The sequence below is a fragment of the Oncorhynchus mykiss genome, chromosome 3 (assembly GCF_013265735.2).
Source record: "Oncorhynchus mykiss isolate Arlee chromosome 3, USDA_OmykA_1.1, whole genome shotgun sequence".
Classification (NCBI taxonomy): domain Eukaryota; kingdom Metazoa; phylum Chordata; class Actinopteri; order Salmoniformes; family Salmonidae; genus Oncorhynchus; species Oncorhynchus mykiss.
The window spans coordinates 21609327-21625106 of record NC_048567.1 but is presented as its reverse complement, the minus strand read 5'-3'; the positions used below and the strand labels follow the sequence as shown (position 1 = coordinate 21625106).

Below are 15780 nucleotides of genomic sequence, written 5' to 3'. Positions count from 1 at the left end.
AAGAGGATGATGATACCCTTTGGTCTTGAATCGTTTTGCTGTTCCTTCTTGCCGAGATGATGCACAACATTGATGGTATCACCAACTTCGTTCTTCTCTGCAGGCATAACTTCTTGGCAGATGCGGATAGCCTCTCGTCGCACATCTTCATTCTCCACCTCTGGCAAGCCGTAGTCTCAGGTTCCATCTTCTTGTGTATTGTTCCAGATCAGTGAGACGTCTATGGTAGACATTTTTATTCTGTTCCACCTTTAACACACGTTTTTAACTTTAGCCACTCCCATTTTCCCATCCTTGATTACACCACATGCAAACTCTACAGTCTTTTTCAAGCCTTCAATAACCATGGTGTTCGCACCTACCATTTTCTCAATGGCGTCAGACATGTAGTTGATGAGTAAGGAGAGGGTAGCCACAATGTCAGAGTCCATGTTTGGTTTTTTGGAGGGTGAAGGTTTGCACTGAGTAACCGGTAAAGACGGGAACTAGTCATCTTCAACAGCATTCGAAAGCATGAGATTATCCATAGGGCAAGAGTAGTTATGGCAGTCAATACATTTTTTTTATGGATTTCTTCAATGCTCTGAATAATCAATCTTCAGGTCGGCTATTTAATTACCATAAAGCAAAACCAGTATTGTTCCCATTTAATAAATATAAAGCACATAAAATAGGACACCAGCAACCACTAAAATTAGGATAGCAAGTTCTGTGAAGAGTATACATTTGGACCACAATGTCATGCTTAAGATAAGGATATGTTTGGATTGTACACATTGTTTATCTCTTAACCGAATGAGGGCCAAAGGACATTTTTAAGTACACGCAAAAGATATGACAGTTTGCTTACAGTGCAAAATGAGTCTCTCAGCATTCAGTTATGGGAGCTGCAAACTACATTGAGCACAGATGCCAGTCAGAAACTAGCTAGGCAGTTTCACAAACATGTTAATGTACACACGAGTAAGGTAGTTAGTCAAAAATATAATCCATCGGTGTAGGCTCACTTTCAAGGAGTGTGTGTGTGGTGTACACTAAGACTTGCTGAAAGAATGCATAGCCAAAACAATATATTCATATCTGTGGTGTTTTTCCAGCTACAATCTAACAACCTTCATCCTTCCCACAGAATGTACTAACTAACTCCTCGGAGTTCAAAGTTAGAAACCCTTTCCATACAAACATTAAGAAGTGGTACTTAAATAGAAAAGTCAAAAATGTTTAACCCATTTTGAAGACCATTCCACCGAATCCCAGATTAAACCTTGTTTGCACCACAGCACCAAAAAAAGAGTAAGGCAATGGTTAGGCATTGAAGGCACCCAAAGGGGTCTGGTTGAAAACCAATGTGGTAATGGGGCAGCATATTGGACTGCCCCAGCATATTCCTCCCATTGTCCATAATGAAGGCAAGGAGCTTTGAAGAGCTCTATAAAGCAAATGGAATGCAGTCAAACTAGTTCATCAACACTGTCTACATCTCATCAGCGTGGGCTGGTTTGGTGGGATCAAGGCTTGTGCTCCCTTTTCCTGTTGCTGACACCAGGCCCAGGGCCAGAGGTTCAGTCTGCCCGTCAACCAGAGTCGAACTGTTCCCTGGTTGGCTCTCCTCCAGGACCACACCCTCAATGTCAGTGATTTTGGGACTTTCTATTGGTTGCTTTAGTATTCTGGAAGCATCCGGGGGATCTGATTGACTGAGGTCACGGGAAACGGGTAGGGAATCTGGCCGAATGATATGGTTATCCACATCCTCAGCAGCTTGCAAGGATGAAGCAGGATCTGTGAGGATGTTTCTGGAGATAACTGAAACGGTAAAGAAGAGGGAAGGCTATTTAACTTTCATAGTTTTCATAAGAAAAATAATTCATTATTAATTCCTAAATGGATAACTAACCCCCTTTTGGTGTATAGTCCTCTTCTATGGATGAGGTGCCCCAGTTGAAGGGGCTGTAACTTGGGAAGATGATGAGGCCCAGAGAGAAGAGGATAATCTGATGGGAAACAACAGACACACGTTCAATTCACTTTTTTTTTTAAGATCACCCTGAAAGTACACAAAGGCATGGAGGTCTCACCATGACGCAGGTGCTGGTCTGTGCTGCTTTAGTGACCGTCTGCTTGATCAGTGACTGTAGTCTGCGCAGCTGAGCCAGGAGAGACCTGTGCATGGAGATATTATAAAAAGACCATAACTAACAAGACACACACATCATCATTGAGCATCATCAGTGCAAAAAGGTGATAGCCAATTTACTTACATGTTGTGTTTCTCCAGCTGTTCCACGGTCCTCTGCAGCTCTTTGTTTTGCGCTGAGCAAGCCGCTGCCCTGAGACACAGAAAATAGAGAGTCAACAATAACTCAGTGGCAGAACAGAACATAAGGACCCATTGTTAGAACTGCCTACTGCACATGCCTCACTGTTGTAACACAAATGAAAATGCTAAGGAAATGCAAGTGACTTGTTTATAGAGGTTATCCACCATGAACTACATAGTGGGTCAAATTTTCATGGAGCCAAATAGAAGCCTCAGGCCTCACCTGCTCTCAAGCCCATCCACATAGTCCTTCTTCCTGCGACGGCTGTCCTGGGCTGACTGTTTGTTGCGTATTTTGCGTCTCACTTTTTTCAGAATCCGTTCCTCAGCCTAGAAGGGAATTCAGTCCAGTACATTTAGATGCAATTCAACTCAGAGCTAAACAATTTCTGTCCATTTCAGTCAAATCATAAAAAATATACAACAAAGTAATTTGTTATGTCAAAGTTGTTATGCAAAAGTAATGTAATCCAAGCGCATGCAGGGGAGTAATGAATTTGGGTACATTAAATAGTGTAACATCTACCGTGCGTGTGTGTCTGACCTTGGTAAGGGGCAGGTTGTTGGGCAGAGAGATCCCCTCTTGGTTCAGCAGTTTCTGCTCCTCCTCAGTCAGTGTGAGATCAGGGTAAAGCTGATCAGGAGAAGAGGGTATTGTGTTTATAATCCTCACCGCCATAATCCCATAGAGAGACACTTGAACAACGACCTGGGGTCTCAGACTAACTATCCCCCTCCCCCACTATCTTCATATTGTGCCTATCTTGTCCATTCATTAGGGACTGAGGCCTATGAATTTCACCACATCTTTACAATACATTTGCAGGCCTCAATTATAAGTAAGCAGGAAAGATTGTCACTGTTTACATCTAATTAGATGGTAAAAACATTCCCTATTCATTTGGGATTGAGCCCTGCAACTTTGTCCTAATGCATATCGCGGGATCTTCGCAACAGATGCCATTGAATATGGACTTATCTTGGCATAAGACCACTTTTGTGGTGTGAAAATATCTGAAAATTCTGATTTTTGAGTCAACTTGCCCCTTTTAGGTCTCACCAGTGGGCTGTCTGGACTGGTGGGGCCTGAGGTGGAAGCAGAGTGGGTAGAAAGGTGACCATGGTCAAATCTCCCAGCGGATACTTGAGGTAACTCGTTGACAATACAGGACTCCGAGATCAACATCTGAGAACGCCACTCATCTGACATAGGAAAAGAGAGTAAACTCCCACCCAACACACATGGACTCACACACACACACATATGCACGTGCGCAAGCGTACACATACATACACACACACACAACACACACACACACACACACACACACACACACCGAGTTCTATGGAAATGACATCGACGCTATGCTGCTCTGGCTCCGTCTTGATGTTGGCCAGGGTGCTGATGTCATAGACCACCTGATAGATAGTTGTGGGGGCCTGAGAGGGGTCCACCGTGGCAGCTAGAGGGCTCTCAGAGCAAGGTTCCTCAGAGATGCCACTGTCGCTCTCTGAGGAGGTCTCCACTAGGGCTCTGGTAGGGAAGACATCATTTGGGTTGATGGCATAAAGCACATCCTCTGGCTCGCTGTCATTTAGACCCTGTAACAAATGAAGAGGAATTTGGTAATACTTTAAGCAAATGGTATAATACATTATTACATGTTAATAATGTGTTAAGAAATAAAGTTGAGTAAATATAGCCCTAGATCTTTGCAAATTTGCTCACTATATTGTACAACTAGTTATAATGGGAAACATTCCGCACACTTTGGGGGTCTACCGTGCATTCATCCAGGGTTTTTTCAGAGCCAGCATAGATGACATCAGAGCAAGAAAATGGCCCTTCCAGTCCCCAACTCTCCTCTGTCATACTGTCCTCCTTGTGTCCGAAAAACAGCTCTCCATTCTCTACATCCATGTCCTAGAAGAAACAAAACAGCAGTTAGAAGTACTACAAAATATGTATCAATTCAGTTCACTTTTGTGTACTTTCTTATTGCACTGTCAATGTTACAACTATTTGTTATTAAAGTATTTGTAACTCATATCTATGTTGTTGTAAGTGGAGATTTATAAAGCATGAAGAAGGTGTGGCAACTGCTCATTGAGCTGTTAAAGGGTGGAGCTATATATATTATTACTGTTTAATCAGTGGGAGTCCTTTCGCAAGCGGATATCAGCATCCTGGTACACGCGCGCACGCACGCACACACACACACACACACACACACACACACACAGTTGCATTAAAAAAAGGATAGGCTTTCTCAATAGCAGTTGTACCCCTCATAAAATCACAACCATTAGACTTTTTTTTACCTCAAATGTAATATGTAGACCTACAAGTTAGGCTAGCAGAAATAATAATATCACGTGACCCACACCAGTATTCTTTAATAAACTATATAGTCTGTCTATACGTATGTTTTCTATATTGAAGGCATATTTCTGCCAAGTGTTAAGATAATGATCTCAAACTATTGAATTGCGGAACTTGAATAAAGTTGATCCATTAAAATTCAACATTCGTAAACGATTGCCTTATTGGTTCGAATTAGATGTTGAGTTTGACACTATACCTTGGTCATGTGTAGGATTCCCTTCCCTGTCAAGCAGGATAAACAAGAGTTACATTGTACTCCCCGACTATAGCCTCATGTTACCACAAACAACTTACTTGTCTGCTGCTGTTTTCAGAAGCGATGTTGTTCAGAATATATATGTAGGTCTACTTCAAGAGCATTACAACAATAGTAGGCCCAACCAGAGGAGAAAAATGCAGACGAGTAGTATTTAAAGATCAACCAGTGTAAGACGCATTTCTCCCAAAAATCCAGCTGGCAATTCTTATGTCAATCATCCCGTAGGGCGAATAACCATGGCGGATGTGCGTCGCCTAAGCGCAACCTGTTGGCTCTAAAATCACTAACTGATAGAGTATATGGATTTCTCTCTTTTTCTTACTTATGCCATAATGCAAAAACTTGTCTCTTTTATAAATCAGTATATTTACACCGACGTTGTGCAGTTCATAATCGTCAAATAACCCCGAAGTCCCTCCCACTTTACGCATTTGATTGGCCAGGGCAATTTACCAATAAAAAAAGAGAAGAGGGTGTGAATACTTTGGAGGCAAAATGTAGCAGTGTGTTAGAGATGATACTGGACATACTGGAAAGGATCAGTTACAGTATCGTATTGAGTTCTGAAGTAAGTAAAGGCCTATACTTTTGCCAACATTCTCTATTGAGGCGTTTTTGCAGTAGGACAGTTAGAGCAAAATCAGGGGATCATGGCAAAATCTAAAAGTGCGTCACACCATCTGGAGTTCTGACTTTGAACAGGTCATGGATATCTCAAAGCAGTTTTGATGGTTTGGACTACATGCCTGGCACATCAATGATGGCTGGAAGAGCCTGGTCTGTTGGTGTTCCTTGCAAAAATGGATAGCAGGGTGGTCAGTCAATCTTTGTATGTGCTCACTGCTCTCTTTGCACTTATCTATTTACAATAGACACAGATCTTTTTGTCTCACTATTCTTTGTAGTTGATTGACTGATCAACAATGGAAAAGGCAGCCAAATGTTGTGATCTTGAATGCAACTTCGTGAAATTGTATAATTCCCTTTACCCTGTAGGTGGCGCCAAAGTCTGTCCTGCTGGTGGATGGTGGGAAGACCATTTGGGTGCAAGCGCTGGGGGTGACTCCTAGTGTGCTTGGCCAGGGAATTACTTGTGCCATCCAGAGACATGTGACAGAGTATGCCTGCAGTCACTTTCCACAACTCACTTGCCCGAAAACTGTGCCCAGGACAGACCCATCATCTGAAAAACGGTCTATCGCCTGTTGGCCATAGAGGTAGGCCTACATAGCTTGCATGCCAGTGTGGTTTTTATTGAGCAGGGATGTGCACAACTGCAGTCCTTGATGGCCACAGTTCTGAGGTCCAGTCATTTGACATAGAACATTCTCTAGTTGTGTTATTTCTAATTGTATGGACATGCATCATGCAATGTATCTTGAGCTGAAATAGCCTACTCTCTTCAATCACCTATTGTGTCTGTGTTAGGGAATTCTTTCTTTGTGTTGTGAGGTAGGTGACATAGGATCTTTCGTTGAGGAACTACAACAGAGACTCGACCAAAAGTACAAGGCTGAGGCCTTTAACCCAGTGACCCTGAGCAAAGCAGGCAGAAGAAGCAGTGCTGAGCACACGAGGTTGAAAACCTCTCTGTTGTGTGGCACCATTATCAATGACAGGGAGCCACTGAAGCTAATGGAGGCTAATATGGAAGTGCTTCGCAGGAGGGGGCTGAACTGGGTAGCAGACTGCCCACTCAGGCCCAATGTCTCTGCACCATACCCAGTGCCCTATTGCCCTCCATTTAAGCATCAACATTTTTGATCACAGCCTTGATTCAGTCTGTGCTCTGTTCCTGGCACAGCTTAGAAACCCACTCTGATGCGTGGTACTTACAGTACCAGTCAAAAGTTTGGAAACACCTACTCATTCAAGTTTTTTTTTAATCTTCACTATTTTCTACATTGCAGAATAATAGTGAAGACCTAAAAACTACGAAATAACACACCTACTCTGCGTCTCACAAAGACACGGCGGTTGGAACCAAAAAATCTCACATTTGGACTCATCAGACCAAAGGACAGATTTCCACCGGTCTAATGTCCATTACTCGTGTTTTTTGGCCCAAGCAAATCTCTTCTTCTTATTGGTGTCTTTTTAGTAGTGGTTTCTTTGCAGCAATTGGACCATTAAGACCTGATTCACGCAGTCTTCTCTGAACAGTTGTTGTTGAGTTGTTTTTGTTACTTGGACTCTGTGAAGCATTTATTTTTTGGGCTGCAATTTCTGAGGCTGGTAACTCTAATGAACTTATCCTTTCGTCTTTCTTTCCTGTGGTAGTCCTCATGAGAGCCAGTTTCATCATAGCACTTGATGGTTTTTGCGACTGCACTTGAAGAAACTTGAAAAGTTCTTGAAATTTTCAGATTGACTGATCTTCATGTCTTAAAGTAATGATGGACTGTTGTTTCTCTTTGCTTATTTGAGCTGTTCTTGCCATAATGAGCATGGTCTTTTACCAAATAGGGCTATCTTCTGTATACCCCCCTACCTTGTCATAACACAACTGAGTGGCTCAAACGCATTAAGGAAAGAAATTCCACAAATTAACTTTTAACATGGCATACCTGTTAATTGAAATGCATTCCATTCCACCTCATGAAGCTGGTTGAGAGAATGTGCCAAGAGTGTGCAAAGCTGGCATCAAGGCGGCTACTTTGAATAATCTAAAATATCAAATATATTTTGATTTGTTTAAAAAAAAAAAAAAAGATTTCTACATGATTCCATGTGTGTTATTTCATAGTTTTGAGGTCTTCTATTTTTCTACAATGTATAAAATAGTAAAAATAAAGAAAACCCCTGGAATGAATAGGTGTGTCCAAACTTTTGCCTGGTACTGTGTGTGCATCCCGGTATCCATCCTGGGCTAAAGCAGTTTTGTTAGAACCCTTCCAGTGTCACGTTCTTCAAGGATTATTGAGAGGAGCTTTTGCTGGAGACCTTTAACAATATCTGGAGCTGGAGGAAACACAGTGTCGTTGAGCATTCATGTACATATAATAACACCATAAATTCAAAAGCTACATGCTGAAACCCAAACCAGGCCTTTAACCAAAATGTCAGAGAATGTATTTAATATATTAATGTCCTTTATATTGTGTTTAATGGTTTGTTTTATTATGGCAAATATACACTGGATAGGATCTCCTGTATACTATGGCAAAATAGGGCAGTTATATATGACTCATGCAACTCTTTTTTTTCTTTTTAAACAAGGCAAGGTTTGCCTCTATGATCTCACCTCATAAGAACTGGGTTGTGGCATCAGCAATTTCTGCCTCTCAATAAATACAGAAAATAATTGTGTTGTTGATCTTTTGAAAAACACAGACGGGCCTAAATTCTAAACAATATACTATGCAATCAATATATGTTTTATTCAATACAGGAAGTAATAACATACATTACCTAGTAAGCAAAATTTCCATACGTTGACATTACGTGCATTTCAGGTGCTGAATGAAAGGTTAGAAGACATCTTATAGGGACATCAAAAATATGTCTGTAACGGATGTCAAAAAGACATTATTTACAGACGTGAAAAACCATGTATTTTTCTGTCATTGATTCTATGGACAAATTTCAACTGCACATACATTCTCAATGAAGCGTTCTATCACAAAAATATAGGAAAGACTGCAACTGAAGACTGCAACAGAATATTTATTATTGTTCCCTTCTGTCACATGCACTTAAGGTTAGCTTTTTCAAAAGCTTTAACTTGTGGCCATGATGTTCAAATTAGTCCAACCTCCAGAATAAATCAACAGACCACTTCAACTACAATAACATTCTTAGTAACAGTTGGATGTTTTTTTTTTTCTTCATTCTATGACTGTGATATGTTATTTATCTACCTTAGTTGAATGCCCTGACTGTCAGTCTCTCTAGATATGAGCGTCTGCTGAATGACCAAATAAAAACTTGGAATGATGGCAGCCTTGTAAGGAAACTGAAAGAGACATGGCAAGGTGACCGGGCACAATTGCATGGTTAAACAGAATAAATATGATCAATACAGATCGATTAAGATGACAAGACACAAGTATAGGGATAAAGTGGAGGGGCAATTCAGCAGGTCTGACACAAGACGTACCTCACCCACCTGGACAAAAGGAATGCATGTGTGAGGATGCTGTTCGACTACAGCTCTGCCTTCAATACCATAGTGCCCTCTATGTTCACCACCATAGTGCCCTCTATGTTCACCACAAAGCTCACGGCTCTGAACTCCTTCCTCTGCAACTGGGTCCTGGAATTCATGACCAGGTGGTGAAGGTAGGCAACATCACCTCCTCCACACTGATCCTCAAAAAAAGGGGCCCACATGGGTGCTTTCTCAGTCCTCTCCTGAATTCCTTTTATACCCACAACAGCGTGGCCTCACACAGTTCCAACTCCATCATCAAGTTCACTGACAACACGACAGTAGTAGGCATGATTACCAACACTGGCAAGACGGCCTACAAAGAGGAAGTAGGAACTCTGCCGGCGTGGTGCCAGGTAAACAACCTCTCCTTCAACATCAGCAAAACAAAGGAGCTGATTGTGAACTTCAGTAGGAACGAGGCTGGGCACATCCTCATCAACAGAGCCACTGTGACGATGGTCTAAAACTTCAAGTTCCTCAGCTTACACATCTCCAAGGAGTTAAAATGGTCAAACCACATGGACACTGTGGTGAAGTCACTACAGTGACTCTTCAACCTCAGGAGGCTGAAGAAATGTGTCCTGTCCCATCACAGTTTCTACAGGAGCACCATTGAGCGCATACTGTCGGGCTGCATCACAGCCGGGTACGGCAACTCCACCGCCGCTGACCGAAAGGCTCTACAGGGAGTGGTACGCTCAGCCAGTATGTTTAACAAGTTTAAACATCACATTAGAGTATGGCAGTTTAGTACAGTAGAGCACGGTACAGGACAGTCAAGTTTTATTCAGTAGAGTACAATAGAGTAGAGTTTAGTAGAGTATATTAGAGTAAAGTAGGGTACAAGACAGAGCCCTATTAAAAAAATAAAGATATCCAAAAGACATCAATGTCTGTAAATTCTTAATGGGAAGTGTTGGCCTACACTCATTCACTACAGTACTTCCCACAAATCTCAAAGTCCCATTTCTGACACCAGTGTAGTGAACAACATACTCAGTTCTTGGTGTGAAAGGCAAACACCCTACCGGACCAATCATAGAAGTCTATATGTGGCCAAATCAACTCAAGCCTGGACCTGACCAAATCTAAACCAATCATAGACATCTGTTGACGTTGAAAGCAAGGCCAGTCCAGACCGCAGCAAAAAAAAAATGATCTCTGCTCCACACAGGACCAGAAAAGAATAAGTCCAAATTACGTTGCCTGACTGTGTAACGGTTTCCTTCCGCTGAAGGAGAGGAGGACCAAAATGCAGCATGGTTAGAGTTCAACATGTTTAATCAAGACCATACCCGAGAACACTACAAAATAACAAATGCAAAAACCAAACCAGTCCTATCTGGTGCAATGACAGAAGACAATCACCCACAAAATACCCAAAGAACATGGCTGCCTAAATATGGTTCCCAATCAGAGACAACGACAGACAGCTGCCTCTAATTGAGAACCAATCTAGGCAACCATAGACATACTAAAAACTACCTAGAAAGGAAACAGCCCCATAAACATACAAAACCCCTAGACCAGACAAAACACATAAATCCCCCATGTCACACCCTGACCTAACCAAAATAATAAAGAAAACAAAGATAACTAAGGCCAGGGCGTGACAGACTGACTGTACATGCTTAGCGGGTATGTATTCTACTAGATTAGAGAATGCAGCAGAGGTGTGGTACTGGTACTCAAGACATTGTCATATTTTGCACATTTACTGGACTGATACAAAGTCTAGAGATGGCTCATGATGTCCTCTCAATCCTTCATCTGTTGCAATTGTGTGCGATTTAATGAGTGATACAATGTACAGTATCTTGTCTCAAAAGTCCACGAATGAATAGACCGCGAAAGTAAGAAGTTGCTCCGAAACAACTGATAAATGATCTGTTTAGCGGACCCCCAATCTTGAGATGAACTATCGACAGCTAAAACGCAAATCTGACTTGAGATCAGATTTCACTGAGCGTTGATGAAACAGTGATATGCCCCTCCCTCGAGTTCGTCCCAGCCTCATTCTGATCAGCTGACTCATCACTTCCCATACGGAGTGCAATTTTTTTGGAATAGCAGTAATGTAATTTTGCTGCCTTTTCCCACTTCTTATTAAGTCTGTGCCAATACAAGCTGCTCACCAAGGCTGTCCTTTTATGAGATAATACGATAGAAGGTAATACATTATTTATAGCTTGCGATTTGTAATGTGAGAGATGCCATAGGCAGAAAGCTATACGTTTAGTCAAATTGTTGAAAACCTTTGATGGAATAGCTAGTTAAAACTTTCTAACCAGCAATACATGATATTATCACAGGCCCAGTAAAGCATTGTAATGTTATCTGATGTTAGATCAGTCACATGCTTTCTATGCCCCCCTTTCCTACTCTAACTTTACATTCCAGATCCTTTCACATACTGTATCTGGGAATTCATATGATTTGTTTGCCAAGATCCTAGAGCAGATGTTACAATGTGACATTTTCACAGATGTCTCTCACCCTAAACCATGGGCAATATGAAAATGTATGCAATAAATGTAAAACTGTGTTTATTTGTATTGACTTGATTTGAATGTAGGCAACTTTTCCTCAAACTTCTCTGGTGTAGGTGGTCTCCCCTCCCCATTCGACTGTAAGCCAATGGAGGGTGTCTGAGAGCTACACTTTGCTGTTTCACTCAGACTTGAGAGAGAAGCAGGTTGTGCAGACATGGCTCTCAGAAAAGGATCTTCCTCTGTTGCCCTCTCTGGGTGGTCATCTGAAGTGCAGATGAACCCAGCTGATGTCCCTGGCCTGGAGGTAAAGCTGGGAGCATTGGTTGTTTTTTTCTCCATCACACTGGTTTGTGGCTTTGCCCCTTTGTGCTTAGTCAGGGGGGCAGGGAGGTGCAATGTAGACCCAGGTAAGTGGCACTTTAGATCAAAATTAATTTAGAGAATGTGACTTAATGGTAAAGCCATTTGTATTAAATCACTTTTTGACAGCACCCCTTTTCAATTGAATAGAACCTTCCTTACATATTTTCCCATTGTAAAAGTGCTCAGAAAGTTACTTTTTGGACCTGAATGCCAAAATAGTCAAAAGATAAAAGTCCTCAAAGTTGACCTATTTTGCATACACACCATACCATGAGACATACATCTCTTCATCACTGGAAAAGATAAACAGTTGAGATGTATATATTTAAAAGCTTATGAACAGGGTTTTAATATTATTTCATAATTTCTTTAAAAATATGTTTTTTGAATTTAAAAAAACTTTTTTTCTTAAATGTCAATTACACACAATGTTGACTTGTGTGGGAATATCAGTTGTTTCATATTATACTGTCAATTCTCCATAGGAAGCCTATTGAAATCATAGAAAGATAGATCATAGAATATACATGACCATTTAAGTTGACATTCGACAATGGGTGGACAAGAGGCAATTTTCTGTTAGTAATTAGAAGCAAAAATGTCAATTCAATTAAAATGTCAATGGTGTACCAGCTAAATTGGAGAGGTCTGAAGGGATAGGTCCATTCTATGAATTATATTTCTATGATTAAAATGACACCCACCCTGTATTCAAGAGCATGTTGTGTTTCAAGATATTCCCACCACTCCCATGGTAGGGAGGAACTAGGGGGAGAGGATTCCCACTTTCATGTGGACTTTAATTCCACCTCTGCCATCCGGGCCTTCATCTAGTATTTTCTTTATCTCTGCACTCAGTGTTCGAGGGCCTGGCTGTGGAGTTACAGGAGGACAGTCAAGAGGTGCTGGAGATCTGTGTTGCTCTACTCCTCCACAAGAGCATCATCTCTTTCAGTCAAGCCCTAAAGCTGGCCCAGGGCAAGCTGCGGCAGGCAGCAGTGGTAGGTTGCCTCCTGCTCTTTGCTCTCATGTCCCCGTTGGGCATTGCCGTCACCAAGACCAAGTCGTCCCCCCAGCACCAGCTGGCCAGGTCCACCTTAGAAGGCCTGGCGTCTGGCACCTTTATGTACAGTGCCTTGCGAAACTTTTCGGCCCCCTTGAACTTTGCGACCTTTTGCCACATTTCAGGCTTCAAACATAAAGATATAAAACTGTATTTTTTTTGTGAAGAATCAACAACAAGTGGGACACAATCATGAAGTGGAACGACATTTATTGGATATTTCAAACTTTTTTAACAAATCAAAAACTGAAAAATTGGGCGTGCAAAATTATTCAGCCCCTTTACTTTCAGTGCAGCAAACTCTCTCCAGAAGTTCAGTGAGGATCTGTGAATGATCCAATGTTGACCTAAATGACTAATGATGATAAATACAATCCACCTGTGTGTAATCAAGTCTCCGTATAAATGCACCTGCACTGTGATAGTCTCAGAGGTCCGTTAAAAGCGCAGAGAGCATCATGAAGAACAAGGAACACACCAGGCAGGTCCGAGATACTGCTGTGAAGAAGTTTAAAGCCGGATTTGGATACAAAAAGATTTCCCAAGCTTTAAACATCCCAAGGAGCACTGTGCAAGCGATAATATTGAAATGGAAGGAGTATCAGACCACTGCAAATCTACCAAGACCTGGCCGTCCCTCTAAACTTTCAGCTCATACAAGGAGAAGACTGATCAGAGATGCAGCCAAGAGGCCCATGATCACTCTGGATGAACTGCAGAGATCTACAGCTGAGGTGGGAGACTCTGTCCATAGGACAACAATCAGTTGTATATTGCACAAATCTGGCCTTTATGGAAGAGTGGCAAGAAGAAAGCCATTTCTTAAAGATATCCATAAAAAGTGTTGTTTAAAGTTTACCACAAGCCACCTGGGAGACACACCAAACATGTGGAAGAAGGTGCTCTGGTCAGATGAAACCAAAATTGAACTTTTTGGCAACAATGCAAAACGTTATGTTTGGCGTAAAAGCAACACAGCTCATCACCCTGAACACACCATCCCCACTGTCAAACATGGTGGTGGCAGCATCATGGTTTGGGCCTGCTTTTCTTCAGCAGGGACAGGGAAGATGGTTAAAATTGATGGGAAGATGGATGGAGCCAAATACAGGACCATTCTGGAAGAAAACCTGATGGAGTCTGCAAAAGACCTGAGACTGGGACGGAGATTTGTCTTCCAACAAGACAATGATCCAAAACATAAAGCAAAATCTACAATGGAATGGTTCAAAAATAAACATATCCAGGTGTTAGAATGGCCAAGTCAAAGTCCAGACCTGAATCCAATCGAGAATCTGTGGAAAGAACTGAAAACTGCTGTTCACAAATGCTCTCCATCCAACCTCACTGAGCTCGAGCTGTTTTGCAAGGAGGAATGGGAAAAAATGTCAGTCTCTCGATGTGCAAAACTGATAGAGACATACCCCAAGCGACTTACAGCTGTAATCGCAGCAAAAGGTGGCGCTACAAAGTATTAACTTAAGGGGGCTGAATAATTTTGCACGCCCAATTTTTCCGTTTTTGATTTGTTAAAAAAGTTTGAAATATCCAATAAATGTCGTTCCACTTCATGATTGTGTCCCACTTGTTGTTGATTCTTCACAAAAAAATACAGTTTTATATCTTTATGTTTGAAGCCTGAAATGTGGCAAAAGGTCGTAAAGTTCAAGGGGGCCGAATACTTTCGCAAGGCACTGTATATCACCTTCATGGAGATCCTGCTCCATGAGCTAAGCTCCCCGCAGAACCCCAAGGTGGCCATGATTCTCACTGGTTTCGCAGTGGTCACTGGGGTGCTGTTCATCAAAATGTAAATATTCTGTAGATCAATCCTTAGGGTCTGATTCTATGAAAAACTGACAACCCTTCTGGGATATAATACAAAAACAAATTTCCTTTTGCGCCATGAGAATGCAATTTGGACTGCTAAGCATTAAACAATGTTTACAGCATGAGACCAAAAGATACTCAACTGTATCATTAATTCAAACATGTTTCCTTAAGGTGGTCTTTTAGTTTTATTATGTAGATGAATGTTATTCATTCAGATTTTTATATGCTAATCCTGCCATGCTTTTAAATTAACATCATATAACATTTTCTATTTTAGATATTTGAAAATGTTAATGTATCTATATTTTTTACATAAACAATGACATACTTCACAAACAGCTTTCTGTATACCGTGATGATGTGGTCAAAATTACCGAATTGAAAAAGGAAATATTAGCACTTTGAGTAATTTATAACTCCTGGATTGATATTATAGCAATCCTAATGTTGTTCTGGCTGTGAAATCTGACTAGCAGTGTCCTGAATTGTACACAGAACATTTGTTTGTTCAGTAGTATGACTGCCTAGCTCCTGCATAAACATAATAAGAGCATATACAGCTGGCTATTACTTTAAATCCTTAAAAAGCTAAATGGAGTGTTTGCTCTTTGTCAGAGCCTTACATTGAGATCAACATATAGGCCCTTATTTCACTGCCATGTGGTGAGAAAGCTTTGAGATATAGTCCTCTATTCTCTTGTAGAACTTGAGTTTGAATAATTGAAATGGCTGCTCTTGTTTTTATGTTCACTTTTAAACCAGGACTTGTTTATCTGTACCTGGTTGACTGATTAAAAATAATCTGAAATAATTTTCAACATGTTGCCTAGTTATTTTTCCCCTGGAGAGTGATAGGATTTGTGATGAGTACGATAGTGATCAGACAACCAGTGTGGCAGTGTATTTTATGA

General features: G+C 41.2%; 1 protein-coding gene and 1 long non-coding RNA gene across 4 annotated transcripts; one reads left to right on the top strand and one right to left on the bottom strand.

The window, feature by feature from the left end:
- Window positions 1–632: 632 nt before the first annotated feature.
- On the bottom strand, window positions 633–5382 carry LOC110513472 (cyclic AMP-responsive element-binding protein 3-like protein 4). Of its 3 annotated transcripts, none has more exons than XM_021593290.2 (10): window positions 5001–5382; window positions 4089–4244; window positions 3658–3922; window positions 3381–3523; window positions 2847–2954; window positions 2544–2650; window positions 2262–2330; window positions 2079–2163; window positions 1898–1994; window positions 633–1806 (listed from the first exon to the last, which is right to left on the bottom strand). In XM_021593290.2, the coding sequence occupies exons 2-10, from the start codon at window positions 4239–4241 to the stop codon at window positions 1475–1477; spliced, it is 1359 nt and encodes a 452-aa protein (XP_021448965.2). In that variant the 5' UTR covers window positions 4242–4244; window positions 5001–5382; the 3' UTR covers window positions 633–1474. The 3 variants fall into 3 exon arrangements, with proteins under 3 accessions (XP_021448965.2, XP_021448973.2, XP_021448968.2); XM_021593298.2 differs by having other exon boundaries at window positions 2865–2954; XM_021593293.2 differs by having other exon boundaries at window positions 4104–4244.
- A 63-nt stretch (window positions 5383–5445) lies between these two features.
- On the top strand, window positions 5446–12953 carry LOC110513497. Its single transcript, XR_002471999.2, has 4 exons — window positions 5446–5794; window positions 5962–6182; window positions 11724–11914; window positions 12832–12953. It is a non-coding gene; the product is annotated as an uncharacterized LOC110513497 (long non-coding RNA).
- Window positions 12954–15780: the final 2827 nt, after the last annotated feature.

What these genes read in the sequence shown, in the direction of transcription:
- LOC110513472 (XM_021593290.2), bottom strand. Translation starts at nt 4,241, where the DNA reads ATGGATGTAGAGAATGGAGAGCTGTTTTTCGGACACAAGGAGGACAGT. An exon ending in GCACGGTAGACCCCCAAAGT is followed by an intron (nt 3,923 to 4,088) that starts GTGCGGAATGTT and finishes CATTTGTTACAG; the next exon opens with GGTCTAAATGACAGCGAGCC. An exon ending in GGACTATACACCAAAAGGGG is followed by an intron (nt 1,807 to 1,897) that starts GTTAGTTATCCA and finishes TTACCGTTTCAG; the next exon opens with TTATCTCCAGAAACATCCTC.